Source organism: Bos taurus, chromosome 1 (assembly GCF_002263795.3).
Source record: "Bos taurus isolate L1 Dominette 01449 registration number 42190680 breed Hereford chromosome 1, ARS-UCD2.0, whole genome shotgun sequence".
In the NCBI taxonomy this organism is placed as follows: Eukaryota; Metazoa; Chordata; class Mammalia; order Artiodactyla; family Bovidae; genus Bos; species Bos taurus.
The window spans coordinates 135,140,671-135,162,477 of NC_037328.1; the positions used below are offsets into that span (position 1 = coordinate 135,140,671).

Consider the following 21,807-nt stretch of genomic DNA (forward strand, 5'->3'; position numbering starts at 1 on the left):
CTTCCAAGGAGAAAGTGTCTTTTAATTTCATGGCTGCAGTCACCATCTGCAGGGATTTTGGAGCCCCCCAAAATAAAGTCAGCCACTGTTTCCCCATCTATTTCCCATGAAGTGATGGGACCAGATGCCATGATCTTAGTTTTCTGAATGTTGAGTTGTAAGCCAGCTTTTTCACTCTCCTTTCACTTTCATCAAGAAGCTCTTTAGTCCTTCTTTACTTTCTGCCATAAGGATGGTGTCATCTGCATATCTTAGGTTATTGATATTTCTCCCGGCAATCTTGATTCCAGCTTGTGCTTCTTCCAGCCCAGCGTTTCTTAGGATGTACTCTGCATATAAGTTAAATAAGCAGCCTTGACGTACTCCTTTTCCTATTTGGAACCAGTCTGTTGTTCCATGTCCAGTTCTAACTGTTGCTTCCTGACCTGCATACAGGTTTCTCAAGGGACAGGTCAGGTAGAAAGCAGTGCACAATTTATTTCCTGTATAAAACTGATCTTTATTTTCCCTTTCTTTAGATTTTTAACTTGCCTTATTAAGCTTTGAAACGATTTTGATATTCAAGTATATTAAAGCATGATTATTAGTGTTTATCACCTTTAAAAGGATATTTCCTGTTTAGTTCTTGTCCAAAGATGATCACTTGCTCACAGGCCTTTTTGAAACAGTCTAAGTAATTTTCTCTGTGATGGAAAGTACAGGGGTTCCAGCAGAAGGAGATGCATCGGTATTGGAGTTATGCCCAAATTCCAGTCTCAGTCCCACAGTTTATTACCTAGATGACCTTAGAGAAATCATTTCCTGTCTTCCATAGCCAGTTTCCTTGTCTGTAAATATGGGCTTATGTTTTCTACTTTAGACACGAAGATTAGATGAACTGATGTACATTACATGAAGTAACACATGATAAGTGTTTGAGAGATAAGACCCTTCCCTGTTTGCTGGTCCTTGCTTTCTTTTTTGAGTTTCAGGGTATTGACTGGGGACAATGCTGAAAGAAGAGGACAGAAATTAATAATAAAATGCTTTACTGAACTCTTCAAGTTGTTCAATAGACAGTAACTTTCCCCTTCCATAACTCAGTTTGAAGTGTTTTAGATGCCTGTGAGTCATTGTGAATTCATCTGTCAGTTAGAGATGCTTGTTTGTCAGTCACAGCTAAGGGAGGGGCTTGAACTGTCCCAGAGGCAAATAGTCATTAAGCAGGTTTTTATTGTGTGTTTTTGAATGTATAAGGAGAGTCCATTTTTCTCCTTTGTCATTGCTCTGAGGCTCAAAACTCATAAATGTCTCTGTGGATAGCCCATTACTGAGCTCTAGTGCTCCTAGCTGTATCGTTAGTTTGTTTAGGCTATTTCAGAATGAATTCTCATAGACAGTAAATACATCTTTTCTAAAAGCAAGTTAAGATGTTTTGTAGTTTAAAAAGAAGAAAAATAAAGATTTGAGTCTTTCTCTGCTAGGGCTGGAGTAATGTTGATCACATTTGGCCTTGTTATATTTAAGTTGTATTGTGCCAGAAAATTTTGTACTTATAATTTTATAAGCATTATCATATGATCTCAGTAATTATTGTTTTTCCTTCTAGGTACTTTTGGGCGTATTTTCCATGGGATTTTAGTAGATGAAAAAGATCCAAATAAAGAAAAACAAGCATTTGTGAAAACAGTTAAAGGTAGGATTTGTTCCCATCCTGTCTCCATAATACTTTCCTGTCTAAGGTGGCTTATGCCAGTGAAATTGTTTCAGATTTTCAAAGTGTGACATACCTTTCAATCAGTCCATGTTAATTTAGCTCATACAGGCTAACTTTTAGGAGATTTGTGTTGTTCTTATTAAGGTATAGAAAATAGAAGCTAATAGTTGAGACATTATGCATTTGTTAGATGGTACTCAGAAGTAAAAGTCATTCAGTCATGTCCGACTCTTTGAGACCCCATGGACTATAGAGTCCATGGAATTCTCCAGGCCAGAATACTGGAGTGGGTAGCCTTTCCCTTCTCCAGGGGATCTTCCCAATCCCGGGATCTAACCCAGGTCTCCCGCATTGCAGGCGGATTCTTTACCAGCTGAATCACTAGGGGAACCCCAGATAGTACTCAGGCTTCCAGTTAAACTGCATCCAATTAACTTCTTTTTTCCTATATCTAATATTATGTTTTTCCTAGGTTCCAATTATTTGGTTTTTCCTTCTTAAAAAACATCTCAGCACCCCCTATCCTCAGTACTGAGGAATTGTAAAGAAAAAGATGAACCACTGTACCTTATGTGAATAGCTGTTATTTGCCTTCCTCTCACTCCTGGTACCCCCTTTTTTTGCTCTTACATATAATTTGCAAAAAGTATACATTTGTGTGTGTTCTTTCTTGGTAGAGTTTTACAGATACAGCCATAGTTAGAATTGCTGCCCCATGAGGTATTTACATTGAAAATTTTGATAGTTGCCAGATTGTTTTCTAAAAGGTAGTGCTTAGTTTATATTTTCATAAACAGAATACCTATTTTCATATGTTCACCTTTTGGAGAAATATATTGCTTAGATTTTCACTTACTGATTTATATAAAATTTTCAGTTAGAGATTCCCTATAAAAATGTACTAGAATATTTTTAATATGGTTTATTGCCTAATACTGGTAAATTAGCAAACCTTTTTATGATATTAAAATTTTAATGCTTTATGATTGGTATTTATAAAAGCTTAAAAGTCCCTTGGACTGCAAGGAGATCCAACCAGTCCATCCTAAAGGAGATCAGTCCTGGGTGTTCATTGGAAGGACTGACGTTGAAGCTGAAACTCCAGTACTTTGGCCACCTGATGCAAAGAGCTGACTCATTTGAAAAGACCCTGATGCTGGGAAAGATTGAGGGCAGGAGAAGAAGGGGACGACAGAGGATGAGATGGTTGGATGGCATCACCGACTTGCTGGACATGAGTTTGGGTAAACTCGAGTTGGTGATGGACAGGGCGGCCTGGCGTGCTGCAGTCCATGTGGTCTCAAAGAGTCAGACACGACTGAGCAACTGAACTGAACTAAAATAATGCTTAGTTGAGTCTATTTGTTAATTTTAAGAGAAGGAAAAAATGTGGTAATTTAAAGAGTGCTTAATGCCTGACAGTGTCTGATCTAAGGTGAGATAACTAGAATATTTTAGAAAAACAAATTTAGCATTTCAAATGCATAAATTGAAGGTAAAACTAAATTCAGTTTCATGAGTAGGAAGTGACAATTTTATGAAGTTGACAACGTTAACTTATAAGAACTTAGGTTTAATGTTAATTTATAAGAATTTATGTTTCTAAATTTACTTAAAGGAATTCTTGGAAAGTATGAAGGGTTTATTATGTTTATCATTTCTAAAAAGTTGGATTGTACTAATCTAACCAAAAAAATCTTAGGAATTTACTTTCTTTTAATTTAGCAAAATTGTTTAAGGATGCTACAAGCACAAACTTACGCTTTTCTTTTCTAAATAAATGATTTAACTTACTGCGTTCGATATTTATTCATTCACTTCTCCTAACCGAAAAACACTTTTAAAAATGGATATTTAAATTTGGTCCCACTAGGTTTTCTGACTAGTGTTGAAGGATACTTTACATATTACTCTTTGTAAATGTAAAATTTGAGCCCTAATTTTAATAACATCTGTCTTTTGTTACACTTTCTCCACTTTTTAAAGGAAACATTTCCCCTTAATTCTAATATTTCTTCTGAGGTTTGTAAATATTCTATGGATAATTTAGAACTGAGCTAATATTAATTTGTTCTGAATAAATGTAAAATTAACTAAAGAGGTTTCTATATAGAATTGGGTTGATTTAGGATTGGAATAGGGGAGAGAAGGAAATAATAGTGATAAGAAAACACAATGCAGATACTGGGACTGTTTCACAAGATAAGATTTCTCTGTCTGTATACATTTGCATTGTAGTCACTTGCTTGTTTCTGTATCTTACCACTGTAATTATAATGTTCTCTCTGAGTTATACGGAAACCAGAGAAAGCACAGTGAGTCCTTAGCCAAGATACGGTCATGGTTTGTGTGGGAAACACAGAGGAAGTGTACTGACGACAGTATTTGCTTTAAAATTGTTTTATAGCTCCACATGATTGTCTCTGAGATTTATTCTTTTGGAATGTTATTATTTTTTAATTGAAGCCGCATAGAGCTGACAAAGTTCTCTCACAAATCTGTGTGCTTTGTTACATGCTGTATAATTAGAAGTACAGCTAAAAATACAAAAATAAGTTTTTAAAAGATCAGTGACCTTTCCTTTAGGCATAAGCACAAAATTGGAGTTTGGCTTCTTAAAAAGTTCATAGTTTTTCACAGAAACTTAATGGATATGCTAATATAAATTTCCAGAGATTGAAATTAGGAATCTGAATTTCACACATTGAATATTGTGAAATTGAATTCCATAAAATAAATTAATTAATTTGAGGTTAATTAAGTTCTTATTTTCTTTTGTAACTTCTTAGAAATAAGTAGGCTTTTTAAAAATCATTTTGTTCTTTCTTGAAACTTTTAGAATGTAAATTATTGTGTAGTCTTCTTTTCAAATACATTCATTTTGAGTTAGACCTTTCAGTATTTAAAGTTAAAAGGCTAGGGCCAAACTAGGTAAAGAATCCAGGAAAGTGGTTTTTCCTTACTAAATGTATAAAATTATTTTCCCTCAAAGTTTTCTTAGCTCATTATCCAGCTCAAGTGTCCCTTGCTTAATAGAATGCTTATCAAAGTTAAGAACTTGAAAAATTATGCAAAACATGACACTGTGAAATTTACTTCTTATTTTACTTGGATCTCTGTACTAGCTGGCAGGAAGATAAACTCTTACCAATTAGGTGCAGACCTCCAACTATTACTAGTTTTAAATTCTAAAAAATCCTTCCAGCCCCCAAATACTGATAGTTCTGACCATAATTTCATTAAAAATTATTTATATTACAAAAAGAGTAAAAAAGACATATCCTGCCATTTACTGAATGATCCTAAATTTTAAACAGTTTCTAAACAACTAAAATTTATTTCAACAGACATTGGGGTAAAGTGATTTTTCCAAAGTAGCAAGTGTTTCAAGTCCTTGGGTTTGTGTCTACCCATTTTGTATACCTACAGAAGTTTTAAGTGAAGCCATCTGGAGTGATTCCATGGGTTAGTCTTGGAAGTAAGTGAAATTAATAATTTCTCAGCTTTGCCAGCTCCACTTTTAAGGAATGTGTATGTAATCACGGTGCTTGTGTTTAGTGGTCTGGATTTTACTGATGGTTCAACATTTTCCTAGGTAGGACTGGGAGCTGGATGTTGGCTTTTCCAGTCTTTGTATCTTCTTCTCCCTCCTACTGGATTGATCATAAGATGTGTAAATTATTTTTTTTTTTTTACTGTTGACATACATTATTGGTTTCTTTGAAAATATTTTTAAAGATATACTCTTGACTTTGTTTTTAGTATCTAAAAACCATTTTAAAAAATTAAAATTCATTTTCAGTTACATAATGAAAATATACTATTCACTTAATGGAAATGTTCTTTTCAAACAGGAAAGAACATCCTCTATTCTATTAAGATAGAGGAATCCTTATAGATTTGTACAAATATTTGATGGCTTTGGATTCTTTTGAAGGTGAAAGGTATTAATAAATTGCATTATTATGTTTTATTTCTAAAACATTGAACTAAAAGCCAATTTTAGTTCTTTTTGTTACCTGGAGAGAAAACCATGAGTTCAGAAGCTAAAAATAAAATGGAATAATCCTACTAATTTTGACTAGTATATGAAAATTAAATCTTTTTCTACTAATGTAGTGGTAGTTCTTTTTGTTTGTCTAGCTACATAGAGGTAAGAAGGAAACAATAAAATGCACCACAGTCTCTTGTGGGCATTCTTTTCTAGTTTGTTTGTAAAGTTAGAAAATTTAAACGGGACAGAAAAGTACAAAATATAGCTCTCCTACCTCTAAAAGTAGCCACCCTAAAGAATTTCTTATGACTCTTTACCAGTAAGAAGAAAAACATCCAAATATATCTAATTTTCAAAAACCATTTTTTACAATAATTTTTATTGGAGTATAGATGATTCACAGTGTTGTGTTAGTTTTTGCTGTGTAGCAGAGTGAGTTAGTTATACATACACATATGTCCACCGTTTTCACTTCTTTTCCCATATATGTAGGTCATTACACAGTACTGATTTGAGTTCCCTGTGCTATACAGTAAGTTTCTGTTAGTTATTTTATATATAATAGTGTGTGTAAGTCAATGGTTTATCCCTCTTTCCCTTCCCCCCTTAGTAACCATAAGTTTGTTTTCTACGTCTGTGACTCTATTTCTGTTTTGTAAAGAGGTTTATTTGTATGATTTTTTTTAGATTCCACCTTATCATGTGATATTAGCCTTTCTCTGTCTGACTTAATTCACTCTGTATGACTGACTCTAGGTCCATCTTCATTGCTGCAAATGGTGTTATTTCATACTTTTTTATGGCTGAGTAATATTCCATGTATATATGTACCACATCTTTATCCATTCCTCTGTTGATGGACATCCAAATAAATTTGATTTTGTAATATAGCTGATCCCATAAACATAGTTTTTTACCTTGCTTTTAAAATTTAATGTATCTTGTAAATATTCCTGTGTCAGTGCATATAAGTCTGATTTTTAAAATTAAGATATCTGCCTAATGTTCTTGCATGCTAACATGTAACTAGGTCTCTGTTGATGGGCACTTTGGTTTTTGGTTGTTTTGAGTTTTTTGCTGTTACAACTGAACAGTATTCTTGTTAAGTTATGTATAGATGAGTTTTTGTGAGTAGACTTTTAGCAGTGGGATTGATGATGGTACATAGTATATGTATTTAAAAATTTTGTTAAGATGTTGCTTCCTCTACCTAACCAAGATGCTGTTCATCTTGTGCCTGTTTCCTTACACTCTTGCCCAAACTGGCAGGTAGCTGACTTTTTTGTCTCTTCCAATCTTAAGAGGAAAATGGCATCTCCTAGTTTAATTTGCTGATGACTCAGACCGTAAAGAATCCCCCTGCAATACAGGAGACCCGGGTTCAATCCCTAGGTTGGGCAGATCCCCTGGAGAAGGGAATGGCTACCCACTCCCTTGAGAATTCTTGCCTTGAGAATTTCCATGGACAGAGGAGCCTGGCGGGCTACAGTCTGTGGGATCGCAAAGAGTCACACAACTGAGTGACTTTCACAGTTTAATTTGCATTTCTTTATTTAGGAATGAGGCACAAAATCCTTTTTTAATTTTGCTGATTCTTTATGTTTCTTTTTTAAGTAAACTGTTTATATCCTTTGCCTATTTTTCAATTTTTTTTTTCCTGTTGTATGAACTCTAAGGGGAGGAAATTGGCACAGAGTCAGACACGACTGGAGTGACTTAGCAGCAGCAGCAGCAGCAGCATGCCTTATGTGTTACAGATATTTATCCAGCCTATTACTTTCTCTACTTTGTTTGTGAAACCTTATTTAATTTCAGCTTTATGTAGTCAAGCTTATCCTTACTGGCATTTGTAAATATTAACCTTGTCAGTGAGATTCTATGTACTACAATAGAATTTTAGGCTAGACCTGTTTAGATTTACCTAAAACTTTTAATGGAAATTTACCATATAGTCTGTTATTCAGTCAGTAAGTCACATCTGACTTTTTGTGACCCCATGGACTATAGCGCTCCAGGCTCCTCTGTGTACCACTCTCTCCTGGAGTTGGCTCAAATTCATCTTGATCAAAATTCCAGCAGGTTTTTCTCATAGAAATAGAAAAACTGATGCTAAAATTAATGTGGAAATGTTAAAGATAAAAAAACAGCCAGAATAATCTTGAAAGAAAACAAATTTGGAGAATTTACACTATATTTGATTTTCAGATATAGTAGAAAGCTACAGTAATCAAGAGAAGTGTTATATAGACAAGATCGATGGAACAGATTCAGTTCAGTTCAGTTGCTCTGTTGTGTCTGACACTCTGCAACACCATGAAATGCAGCACGACAGGCTTCCCTGTCCTTCATTATCTTCCAGAGTTTGCTCAAATTCATGTCCATTGGGTCAGTGATGCCATCCAACCGTCTCATCTTCTGCAGCCCCCTTCTTCTCTTGCCTTTAATCTTTCCCAGCATCAAGATCTTTTCCAGTCAGTCAGCTCTTCATATCAGGTGGCCAAAGTATTGGAGCTTCAGCTTCAGCAACAGTCCTTCCAGTGATTATTCAGAGTTAATTTCCTTTAGGATTGACTGGTTTGATCTCCTTGAAGTCCAAGGGACTCTCAAGAGTCCTCTTTAGCACCACAATTCAAAAGCATCAGTTCTTTGGCTCTCAGCCTTCTTTGAGATAGTTCCTTATTAATATCAGAAAATATTGGTGTCATAAGTGTAATATTATCATACCATATATGACAATATTTTTTTCTTTATATACAGATCAAGCTTCTGAAATTCAGGTGACAATGATGCTCACCGAAAGTTGTAAGCTCCGAGGTCTTCATCACAGGTGAGAGGAGAAACCACTCAGCATTTAAGTATTAAATACACTTAATATATTATAACATAGTATGCTACGTTTTTAAAAAATGTTGTAATGTTTTCTTAATTGAAAGCCTTTTTGGAATAGCTTAATTTTATTCCTAAATATAAAAATGAAATGCATGCTCATTGCACAAAATTTAAAAACATAATAAAATGTAAAGAAAAGTATATAAGCCCACATCTAGATAATTATAGCTGAGCTTTCAGGAAAAGGCTTATATTTATGTGTATATCTCCCTTTAAAAAGTAGGCTAATGATATACGTACGCTAAAAACATATTTGTTAGGAAATTTTGCGCATATAGAGCAGGGGTCCCCAGGCCTGTTAGGAACTGGGCTGCACAGCAGGAAGTGAATGGTGGGTGATCTAGCAAAGCTTCATCTCCCGCTCCCCGTTGCTCGGTTTACCACCTGAATCCCCCCGCCCCTGCCGCATCTGTGGATAAATTGTCTTTTACAAACCCAGTCCCTGGTACCAAACAGGTTGGGGACCTCCAATGTAGAGTACCAAAGACCAGAATATAAACACCAGTAAGCCCGCAGCTTACATTCATTGATAGTTTACATTTTGCCGTTTGTGCTGTGCATGTGTATGTATCATTCATTTATTTAGATACATATAACTAGATAGGTAGTTGTGATTGTGGAAATATTTTAAACTAAATTGGATATCTCAGCACTTCTAATGCATTTCCAGCATGCATTTTTCCAAAACGTTGAGAATATTTTCCTACAAAATCACAACACTATTATCTTTAATAAGGTTAGCATCCTTCTTTATAGCAAAACAATGTGTCTAACTTTTCATGTAAGTAACTATAGATTCATATCCATATTTAAAAAGACTACTTATAGTTCATTAAATGGTGCATCAAATTTTATTTAACCAGACTCTTATCATTAGTTTTCAGTATGATTTTTTTAAAAGATACATATAGTTCTATTATATGAAGAACTTTTTTAAAAAGCTTGATAGCAGTCCTTTTCAAGAGCTATAACAAGATATTCTAACTTCTGAGCCAAAAAGGGCATAATTATAGTATCACATTATGTAGCGGTATCAGTGTTTGGGCAAGGTGTTTGTTGTTTTAAAGCACTGTACAGAGTCAGTTTAATTTGTGTGCCTACTGGAAGTTTGGTCACATATGTTTGAAAAATGGGAGGGTGACCATCCTTATTGGAAGATATTTATAGACTTCTAGGAAAAAATAAAGTAATATATGCAAAAGGCATTATACAGTGTAATTTTTGTGTACTTTGAGCAGTTACTTGAGTTCTGCAAAAAAAATGACTGTGCAGTTTTATTTTTGAATTTTATTTATACTTCAATTCATATTCAAAAGAATTTGAGGACCTAAAAAGGCAGCTATAGTAAGATCAAAAAAATGGTAATGAAAACGAAACTGAGGTTTTTGGCATTGTGATGCTGGAAAAGCCAACAATAAGGAGACAAAGCAACTCTTAGCTTCTGGGCAAGCAAGGCTGAAGGAAGTATTAAAATTTGTTAAATCTCAGTATTAGAAGAGAAGGAAATGTATATGTTTCCTGGTGGAGAAAAGATTTTCTGGCTTCATACTCTGAGACAAATGTCTCATTAGGTTTATCATATATTTTGGACATTGATTAAGTTAATGAACATTGAAAATAAAGCAGCCAGAGACTTTTGAAAAAAATTGACCACACAGTAATGGAGGGCTAAAAATGTCCTTTTGAAGGATTAAAAGTCGTGTACTTTTAAGAATATTAACTTCCATTGGCCTGATTCACTGATTTAGTCTAAGAATAGAACTCATTTGAAGAGGAATGGATAGATAACTCATTCCTTAGATTATATTTTCTGAAAAAAGCTACATTTTATTTCCTCTGAGTAACAAGATAAGAACTGGGTAATGATGACCTGGGAAATGTTCTTGTTGACAGTGTTGGGAGTACTTGATTTATCATGCTGACCCTCGGAGGAAGAAGCAAAATGTTAAATACTAGTGTATAATATTAACCTAATACTTAGGTGCTTAGCTAGTATTCTTACCCTGATGAAAGATCTACACCACATCAGCACAAAAGTGGGTGGCAGGGATAAAAATAGACAAAGCTAGAATTTTCTCATGAAGCAGTTTTATATCCATGGTAGCCCAAAGATGCTTTGGCTGAAAAATGTTCAGAGCAAGCATTCGTAGCATTTTCTCAGGCAGCTTTAAGCTACAGGATTTTCCAGCATCCAACTAGGATGAATTAGTAGCCACAAGATACCCTCTGGAGAAGGAAGTGGCACCCCATTCCAGTATTCTTGCCTGGAGAATCCTGTGGACAGAGGAGCCTGGTGGGCTGCTGTTCATGGGGTCACACAGAGTCGGACACGATTGAAGTGACTTACCAAGATACCCTTAGATGGTGGAATGGGATGACTTACTGAATTAGTGATATTTGTTACTGAACATTCAGTGATTAGGAACAGTTTTCTAAAGATAGGTTATGGTTTGATCCTGATTAATTTTTCTTTCCAGTCATAAAGTGATACCAGGACTCCTAGGTTTTAAATTAGCAAAACTCATTGTTAATATGTAGAATGTATATGGATCTTTCTACTCATTGTAGGAATTTATTTCATTTATAAGGGGACTAGGGTCTACATTTCTTTTTGACCCCTAAATTAGAGGTACCAAGGGAACATTTCATGCAAAGATGGGCACAATAAAGGACAGAAATGTCATGGACCTAACAGAAGCAGAAGATATTAAGAGGTGGCAAGAATACATAGAAGAACTATACAAAAAAGATCTTCATGACTCAGATAACCACAAAGGTGTGATCACTCACCTAGAGCCAGACATCTTGGAATGTGAAGTCAAATGCTGAGAATGCTGAGAAAACTCAGCAGTGGCCACAGGACTGGGTAAGGTCAGTTTTCATTCTGGTCACAAAGAACGGCAATGCCAAAGAATGTTCAAACTACTGCACGATTGCACTCATCTCACATGCTAGCAAAGTGATGCTCAAAATTCTCCAAGCCAGTCATCAACAGTACATGAACCGTAAACTTCCAGATGTTCAGGCTGGATTTAGAAAAGTCAGAGGAACTAGAGATCAAATTGCCAAGATCCATTGGATCATCGAAAAAGCAAGAGAGTTCCAGAAAAACATCTACTTTTGCTTCATTGATTAAACCAAAGCCTTTGACTGTGTAGATCACAACAAGCTTGGGAGAATTCTTCAAGAGATGGGAATACCAGACCACCTGACCTGCCTCCTGAGAAATCTGTATGCAGGTCAGGAAGCAACAGTTAGAACCAGACATGGAACAATAGACTGGTTCCAAATAGGAAAAGGAGTACGTCAAGGCTGTATATTGTCACCCTGCTTATTTAACTTATACGCAGAGTACATCATACGAAATGCTGGGCTGAATGAAGCACAAGCTGGAATCAAGATTGCTGGGAGAAATATCAATAACCTCAGATATAGAAATGACACCACCCTTATGGCAGAAAGTGAAGAAGAACTAAAGAGCCTCTTGATGAAAGTGAAAGAGGAGAGTGGAAAAGCTGGCTTGAAACTCAACATTCAGAAAACGAAGATCATGGCATCTAGTCCCATCACTTCATGGCAAATAGATGGAGAAACAATGGAAACAGTGGCAGACTTTATTTTCTTGGGCTCCAATATCACTGCAGATGGTGACTGCAGCCATGAAATTAAAAGACTTGCTCCTTGGGAGAAGCTATCACCAACTTAGACAGCATATTAAAAAGCAGAGACATTACCTTGCTGACAAAGGTCTGTCTAGCAAAGCTATGGTTTTTCTAGCAGTCATGTATGGATGTGAGAGTTGGACTATAAAGAAAGCTGAGCACCGAAGAATTGTTGCTTTTAAACTATGGTGTTGTAGAAGACTCTTGAGAGTCCCTTGGACTGCAAGAAGATCAAACCAGTCCATCCTGAAGGAGATCAGTCCTGTCCATCCTGAAGAAGATCAGTCCTGGTTGTTCATTGGAAGGACTGATGCTAAGGCTGAAGCTCCAATACTTTGGCCACCTGATGTGAAGGACTGACTCATTGGAAAAGACCCTGATGCTGGGAAAGGTTGAAGGCAGGAGGAGAAGGGGATGACAGAGGATGAGATGGTTGGATGGCATCACCAACTTGATGGACATGAGTTTGAGCACTCCAGGAGTTGGTGATGGACAGGGAATCTTGGTGTGCTGCAGTCCATAGCGTTGCAAAGAGTCACACACAACTGAGCGACTGAACTGAACTGTCTAGACTGCTCGTGGCTATGTGTGTGCGTTTGTTTATTCATTGTTTTGTTCTCCTTTATTAAGTGCCCATTTTGCACTTGGAACACTGCCAGGCATGAGGGTTAAAAATGAGATAATGATCTTCAGTAATCAGATTATAGAATTTATCAAGCAAATTCAATATACTCAGCAACAAATGACGCCTGGTTTCTGATTTTACCTTTTTTAAAAAACTAGATGTGTAATTCATCATATTTACTTCATTATTTACCTTCTATGATTAAGAGTTGTAAAGGACTGAAATATTTTAAAGCATTTTGAAATTCTGTTCACTCCTTTTTCCAGTGGAATTTTTGAGAATAATTTTTATTGTAAGTTAAAATAGCTGTATAAATAAAAGATAGCTATCAGTTTACTTAAATTCCATTAGGACTGCTTCATAAAAACTACTTGAGCTATTTTTCTTGTGGTTTGACCCTCCATTGGCCCAAGAGTGCCTGATGGTAGGCACTTTGCTGAATGCCTCTCGACTCTCATGCTGCAGGCCCACTCGGCAAGACGGAGAATTGTACTAGTTCTTGTCTCTACTCCCCCCGGAACCTACCTTTCCGTTATACACCTGCTTCTGCTCCCATCCACTCTTTTTATAGATCCCAGACCTTCCTCTTTATCATCCTTCCCTTTATAAACTGGGAAAAATGAAGAGCAGCCATCTGTTCTTTGAAAGAATTTTGTGCAGCGTGTTATTTCTCCTGGAGGGCTTTTAAATAAAGAATAAATGCTTTGATCTCATCCAGCAAACTTACTGTGCTTGAGTCAGATTCCTTTAACTCTGCTTAGTGAATTTCAGTCATGAGGAAAGGAGCAGAAAAATAATTTGGAAAGTTAAAGAGATTGAACAGCTCTTCACTTACCTCTGAAGTCATAGTAGGTTCACTTAAACCTGAGTGCACACCTGTTCATCATTTTTTCCACTTTTATTGATAAATAATTGACATATCACTGTATAAGTTTCAAACATAAAGCATGATGGTTTGATTTATATATATTGTGAAATGATTACTGCAGTACATTCAGCTAACATTATCTTCTTATATAGATACAATAAAAGGGAAAGTAAGAATAAAGGAAAAAAGTTTCCTCCTTGTGATGAGAGCTCTTAGGTTTACTCTCTTAACCACTTTCCTGTACATTTCTACAGCAGTGTTAGCTGTAGTCATCAGGTTGGCTCAGAGGGTAAAGTGTCTGCCTGCAATGCAGGAGACCCGAGTTCAATCCCTGGGTTGGGAAGATCCCCTGGAGAAGGAAATGGTAACCCACTCCAGTATTCTTGCCTGGAGAATCCCATGGACAGAGGAGCCTAGTGGGATACAGTCCACGGGGTCGCAAAGAGTCGGACACGACTGAGTGACTTCACTTCAGTACTTATAATGAGAAGTCCTTGCCTTTGGATCACCTCTCTCCAATCCTCCTGCTGCAGTTATTTTAGGATGTATGGGACTTGGTGTGAAAAGAATCTCTGTCTTGCTTCCCTGGTAGGGAATATCCAGTGATCCAGGGGAAAACAGGGTTTTAGAATCAGATGAAGACTTGACTTTTTCCTTCATGTGCTTGCAGTTGTTCTTGGCAGATAACCTTATCACTTACCCCTGCATGGATTACCTCCTCTGTGAAGTGGAACTAATCATCGCTGCCACTCCCAGGCTGTAATACAAGCAGAAGCCTTACAGAGAGGTTACCACATACAAGTTTACTGATCTAGTCTTCATTTTCCTGGTTCCTCAGGATCAGTGCTTTCCGTCTTAGTAGCTCCTGCACAGCAGAAGGGGGGCCCATAGCTTTCACTTGTGCACTGTTAGGCCAAAATTGTGTGACTGCGGTTTTAATAAATATATACTCAATTGAAACAACTTAGGAAATACAGAAAAGCAAGGTAGGAATAATCTAAAGTCCCACAACTCAGACAACAACTCTTGGCACATTTCTGTGCAGAGTTTTGTTATTTCTCTACTATATTTGTAATTATCCTGCAAACGTGTGAATTTTGTATCTTGCTTTCCTATAATGTAAGCTTTTACTCATATTCTCATAGCATCTCTTTGTGACTACTTGTTTTGTATACTAGCCTATTATTTGGCTGTACTTTCTTACTTTTGGACAGTCATGTTGTTTGCAACTTTTTAGTAATAATCCTGCATTAACAATCCTTGTTCATATAGCTTTATGTTAAATAATGTTTCCTTATTTATATGCTTAGAGACAATTTTCTAAGTTAAGGAGGAGAAGTGTTTTTAGGTTGTCATTTGGTGTTATTTTTTAGATATTTATTAAATGCTTATTTCTGTGACACAGAATACAAAGCATTGGGTATTTTAAAAAATTCACTTTAGTTTTTGCCATCTAGGAATTTTCAGCTTAGTGGGGGAAATGAAGTATTAATAATTATGTAAAAAGTTATGTAACTTTGGGAAAAATTATTTCCAGTACCAGTGGAAGAGATGTCACTAGGCATAGGATGTATGTATTTATGTCTGCCCTGGAGATTTTAAAAGGAACAAGTTTTTTGTTTTTTTTTTTTAATTACCTGCTTGGCTTTTTGCATATCACAGCAACTTTGTATGGTTGGGGGTGTCCCTATGTTAGAGATGTGGAAACTAAGGCCAAGAAAGATGATCACACAGACAGTAAATGGTAAATTTAGGATTTAGAAATCTCATGTGAACTGCTAAGAACTCTTTGGCTTTGTGAGATAGTTTTAGGCTCTTGATTATCATTCTTTTCTGTAGACTGCATTGGGGCCCTTTTTTTTTTAAGTGTTGCTAATGAACCAACTAAGCTATTACCATATGCTCATGATCAAGTCATTTTTTGGGTCTCTCTCTGATTACCCTTTAGAATAACGATTTAGTCTGGCTAGAGTAGTATCTTAGAAGAATCTAGTCCACAGGAAATAGCTTTTGAGTTTTTTCCCTATCAAGAAAGTGGATACATGGGAAGCATTAAAGTCTATTCCAAAAGAGCTTTATAATTTTACAATTTAAATGGTTATATATTTTTAAATAAGTTTGAGATTTTCTTGTTTTCTTTTAGGTTATCTTTATTTTACTACTTTTAATTAAAAATAGCCCCCTGAAGTTTCAGATTTCACTTGTGTTCTCCTGATTTCTTATTATTTTATAGAAATCTTCTTCCTATTACCAATGTGTGTATAGAAGAAGGAGAAAAGCCCATGGTGATATTGCCTTACATGAATTGGGGGAATCTTAAATTGTTTTTACGGCAGTGCAAATTAGTAGAGGCCAATAATCCGCAGGTGAGAAAAATTTGCCCAAATACCAATTATTTGCCAGTAGCTTCTAAATAATATCTTTGAAAGTAGATGTTAACATACAAACTGTTTAGAAGACTGCAAAAAGAAACTCACACTGAACCAGAAGGTGTTGCTAACCTGTTGATTTAGAGGAAGATGGTTTGTGATTCTTGTCTTGAGGCTGGTGCTGAAGGTTTCCCATTGTGTGTTATTCATAACCACCTCAGACCCTCTGTAACACCATCTCAGTCATTTTCCTGATAATTCTTTGAAGGTACTTGCACTAGATCTTCCTTTTAGAAATGAAAATAGACCTTACAGAGGTCGTACTCCCCCCAAAATCTGGTGATAGCCAGAGGTATACATTGTGGGGAATAAGGTGATAACCAGGATTTCCAACAAGTTGTTGGAGGCTGTGTCCCTCAGCATCATCTGGGGAAAAATTTCATTCCTTAACCTACAATTCAGGCACACTGGCTTCAGAGAGCACATCAGAGTTAGCTGTAAACTTGCATTAGTTTGAAAATGGTCTCTAGGGGATAACCTCCTATAAAATAACAAATTATTGAATTATAAACATTAGAAATATGGAGAATTCAGCATTCATTGATCAGTTGTTTATTGAGCCACTACTGTATATTCTGGATTTTGGGGTGATATGCCTAACAAATGAGAGATAGTAAACTAAATGGTCAACTATAAGGACTATAGTAGATATAAGAAGCTATGGGGACATATTCTTAGTCAAGAAGTAGCTTTTTAAAACTCAGTGTGCAGGTATAAAGAAAGTATTTGGGGATGGAGTAAGATGTGGGATAAAATAAACAACTACCATTAATGTTTTTGTGCTAACCACAAGCATTGTCATTTTCTGTTACCTCAGGCAATTTCTCAACAAGACCTGGTCCACATGGCTATTCAGATTGCCTGTGGAATGAGCTATCTGGCCAGAAGGGAAGTCATCCACAAAGACCTGGCTGCTAGGAACTGCGTGTAGGTGCCATGACTTGTCACTGTGGTTTGATGTTCAGCGCTCCCTGGATTTGGGGTTCTCTCGAGGAGTCACAGTGGGGATTGTGTTGTATTTAAGAGTGACTGTGCTCCTTATTTTTTTTCAATATGCTGATTGTATTTGATGTTCATGTCTTTCCTTTTCAGCATTGATGACACACTTCAAGTTAAGATCACAGACAATGCCCTCTCTAGAGACTTGTTCCCCATGGACTATCATTGTTTGGGAGACAATGAAAACAGGCCGGTTAGGTGGATGGCTCTTGAAAGTCTGGTTAATAATGAGTTCTCCAGCGCTAGTGATGTGGTAAGTGCTATGACGCCCATATAGCAACAAAATGTAGAAGAGGCTCCGAACACTTTGAGTGTTTTCCACTTTTTGTAATCTAGTATCTGTTCCCCGAAATTTTTTACTCAGAAACAAGTGTAGTTAGCTCCCTGTCAGCTAATTTGTGGAGACGAGCTGCAACCCAAACCATGGACCATCACTGTGTGTAATCTCATTCCATCCTCACAATAACCTGTGAGAGAGAGGTAGACACCATCCCAGTTTTAAAGGTAATGATATTGAAGATAGGCTATTTAAGTCTCAGAGTGAGCAAGTGGCTGTCAGATAGTAAAGATTTATTGTTTTCTTTTTTTTTCAAATGACCTCTTCCAGGTTTTATGGCCTGTATAATTTATAATTCCCCAGATGTCACTCTCTTCCCCCTTGTCAGTGTCTAGGTGGTTCTGTTTATTCAAGGAGATCATATAGTGGGATCCTTTAAACTTAGCAATGTATAGTTTCAGAAGCCACATTTATTGGTGTGTATTTTGCAGATATTTTAATTGTTTTTAATTTCTGTCACATTTTAGTTTGATTTAGAAAATTATTTTTCTGTCTCTCCCTTACTGTGCTTTATTATTATAGCTGAATATTTAGAGATTAGGTAAAACTTCTGCTTCCAAGTCCCCTGTATCAACCAGGATCTGTTAGTGTTGCATGTAAAATTTTGTAGGGTAATTTGCTTCAAAGTTTCAGCTGTACAAATCGGACTTACCATATCATTGTATCCTGGGTCTCAGCGATTTATTTATAATATAGGGTTACCCTTTTACTAAGTTTGTGTCGTTTAAGGACTTCTCATTTAATACACACTTTTTTTCAGTGTATTAGTGTCCTGTGCTTGCTGTTGTTTACACCCTTGGTGGTAAAACAGCAGAGATTTATTCTTTCACAATTGAATTCCGGAAGTCACATGTTTGAAATCAGGGTGTAGGCAGGACCATGCTCCCTCCAGAGCTCCTAAGGGAGAAACTTTCCTTGCCTCTTCCAGCTTCTGGTGGCTGTTGGCATTCCTTGGCTTGTGGTTACATCTCTCTGCTCCATGTTCATATCATCTTATCCTCCATGTGCTTGTCTCTCAAAACTCCCTCTACCTCTCTTACAGTGATATGTATGATTGCATTTAGGACTTACCTCAAAATCCAGAAGTTACTACTCTCAAGGTCCTTAATTTAATCACATCTTTTGTCATATAAGGTGATATTTATAGATTTCAGGGATTAGAATGTGGACATATCTTTGTTGCCACCATTCAATCCACCCCTCAGTAATTGAAGTTATTTAATATTTCCTTGTTGAAAGCAGGTATTCCAGTTTAAACCCTTTGAAATGAGAATAATTTATTTGGGGAGAAACCTTCTCTTGTTATTATAATCTTTTACTTAAAATTTGTTTTTTCTTTGTCAGAAATTAGGTTGGCTATTTGATATATTGTGCCTTTCTGCAAACCAGGTGTCTTGATAAAATGTACTCACTTGATGTGAATGAACAATTACATATGTACTTTTTAAAGGTTTTTTTTTTTTTTCCTGTAAATGAAGGTCTTTCATTATGCGTATCTACAAAATTCTGTTTTAATTCAATTTAAAGTCAGCTACTCTCTGGAAAAATAAAGTAAAACAGCTTATCTGACACTTGTCAGATGGGCAGAGTAAATACTGATGATGGGGACTTCCCTGGTTGTCCAGTGGCTAAGACTCTGTGCTCCCAATGCAGGGGCCCAGTTTCGATCCCTGGTCAGGGAGCTAGATCCCACATGGCGAAACTAACAGTTCGCAGGCTACAACTCAAGATCCCACATGATGCAACTAAGACCCAGTGCAGCCAAATAAAAATGAATATTAAAAAAATATATGGATGATGATAAGAAGGATGTTTTCTGCTTCTTGGAGCAGCTGCTAAGGTTAATAGTGGATAGAAACTAGCTTCATGTTGCGACAGTCTTTGCCTGCCAGAGGCGTGGGTTCTGCTGGAGAATGGGTGGAAGTGGGAGAAATAAATGTTGATTCTTAGATACAGAGCCCTGAGGGTTCAGCTTGTATGCAGCGGGGAACTAGGTCTAGTCTGTTCTTCCAGAGCTGTGATAATAAAACTTCTCTAACAGTAATGTCACAGAGTTAAAATTCCAAGTAAAGCAGTACAGATACACAAAGCAGCTTACATAATTCCATAGTTACGTAAAGAGAACCTGGACTTCTTTGCAGGGAAGGAGGGGTGGCTTTTTTGTTTTTTATGTTTATGTTTCTCAAATGATATTTTTAAAAAGGAAGGTAGAATTTAGGCCAGCACACAGCTGCTACCTTGAATGACAGTAAAGACCAGTTATATTCAAGTGCTTGTTTTTCAGGTTGCAAAACCCATGTTCAGAAGTTCTGAATAGTAGATGAAATACCAGTTTCTACACCAAGCAAAACTGTTCTCATGGGGGTGAAAATTGAGTTTAACTTTGGTATTAGAACATAATTCTAAAACATAATATCGGTTGAATTACAGCTGTATGGTTTTCAAATTCACCCCTGTAGTAGGAAAGCCTACATATGAACACTTTGAATGTAGAAAAGTAAAAGAAACTTTCCTTACATTTTATTTGAAAATATCATTCCATAGTTGATTTAAAAGATTAATTTATTCATCTCTTTCGGATGTTAATATTCTTTTCAGTGGTTGATGTTAAAATTTTATGATTTTATTACTCATTGAAATATAGCATAGTTGCCTTAGCAGACATGAGGTGGCAGTCATGGTGAACTCAAAACTGGTCTAACAGGCAGGAAACCTGGACATATTTCTGAGATTACAGTCTTCAGGAATGCCATATAACTTCAAGGGATTGGGGATTGTTTGATTATTCTCTTAGAAAAATTTTCAGAGGGTATGCATGATGGTACTGTTTGGTTGTACAATGAAAATCCCCAAATATGCATGCTTAACTTAATGCATCTGCTTATTTCTGTTTAAGTATTCCATTGTATATTTAAGCCGTATTAGGAAAATTTTTTAAGGAGATATTTTTAGTAACACTTATCACATATTTCACAGGAACTCCAGAGCAAAAATTAGATGATACACTTCCACTAATGAGGTTTCAGTTAATAATATATTTCTAAGCAATATGATCTACATCTCTTCAGCTTGGTAGACTGTGCTGTATTAGCTGGCAGAGTCCATGTAGAGCATACATTGCTTAGTTAAGCAAATATTTCAAAATCATAGTTCAGTTAAGTTCAGTTCAGTTCAGTCACTCAGTCGTGTCCAATTCTTTGCGACCCCATGAATCGCAGCACGCTAGGCCTCCCTGTCCATCACCAACTCCCAGAGTTCACTCAGACTCACGTCCATCGAGTCATTGATGCCATCCAGCCATCTCATCCTCTGTCGTCCCCTTCTCCTCCTGCCCCCAATCCCTCCCAGCATCAGAGTCTTTTCCAATGAGTCAGCTCTTTGCATGAGGTAGCCAAAGTGCTGGAGTTTCAGCTTCAGCATCATTCCCTCCAAAGAAATCCCAGGGCTGATCTCCTTCAGAATGGACTGGTTGGATCTCCTTGCAGTCATAGTTAGGATCAGTTATTCTTACTGTTACTATATTTTACAAATTTTACAAGAGTTCATGTATAAGAACTTGCCTTCCGTCAGGATATAGTCATACCAAATACCCTGTTACTTGATCACTTGATGGCTTTATTTTTAAAAATCACCACAATCTTACTGGTAAGAAGCTTAACAGGAAGATTACTTTAAAATCATCTCTACTTTGAGTGTGTCAGCATAAACTTGAAATATCTGTGTGACCCAAGTTCTTCGGAGCAGTATTTAGAACATGATAGTGAACATACCCGTCGATTTACATTTAACATGGTCAGATCCTAAAAGGTTCAGATTTGTCTTCTTTAGATTCTTATAATGTCATTTCTTTTAAGATAGATATATTTTCCCTTAAGTATCTTTTGTCTTGGATAATTGAGATTGAAAGGAATGAAAATACCTTTCCGTTTCCTGTGACTCTGATGGGACTTATTTAGTGTAAAAATCCCGCCTTTCAGTTTGGTGAGATTGAATATTTTTTGAATTCTTATATTAAAGCACACGTATTAAATTGCCTTTTAACTTTGGTATTGAAAATGTATAATCATGTATTCTGATCCCACCTATCCTTTAAGGACGGAGTTGGTTTTTTTTTTTTTTTAATTTTGAAATTTTTTATTTTATATTGGCATATAGCCATTTAATAATGTTGTGATAATTTCAGGTGGACAGCAAAAGGACTCAGCCATACATATACATGTGTCCATTTTCCTGGAGTTGGGATTTTAAAAAACTACATTTAACAGTCTACTTTTGGGCTGTAAAACTTCATTCAGAGTCAAATGCAAA

At 36.3% G+C, this 21,807-nt stretch overlaps 1 protein-coding gene across 4 annotated transcripts in view; it reads left to right on the forward strand.

Annotated features, from left to right (window-relative positions):
* RYK (receptor like tyrosine kinase) overlaps positions 1 to 21,807 on the forward strand; it is a 108,541-nt gene that overhangs the window by 58,125 nt on the left and 28,609 nt on the right. For all 4 annotated transcript variants that reach the window (XM_024996382.2, XM_010801614.4, XM_024996392.2 and 1 more), the window contains exons 9-13: positions 1,589 to 1,675; positions 8,448 to 8,517; positions 15,968 to 16,100; positions 16,981 to 17,090; positions 17,256 to 17,415. In XM_024996382.2, the coding sequence (XP_024852150.1) occupies positions 1,589 to 1,675; positions 8,448 to 8,517; positions 15,968 to 16,100; positions 16,981 to 17,090; positions 17,256 to 17,415 (560 nt within the window). The remainder of the gene's footprint in view (positions 1 to 1,588; positions 1,676 to 8,447; positions 8,518 to 15,967; positions 16,101 to 16,980; positions 17,091 to 17,255; positions 17,416 to 21,807) is intronic.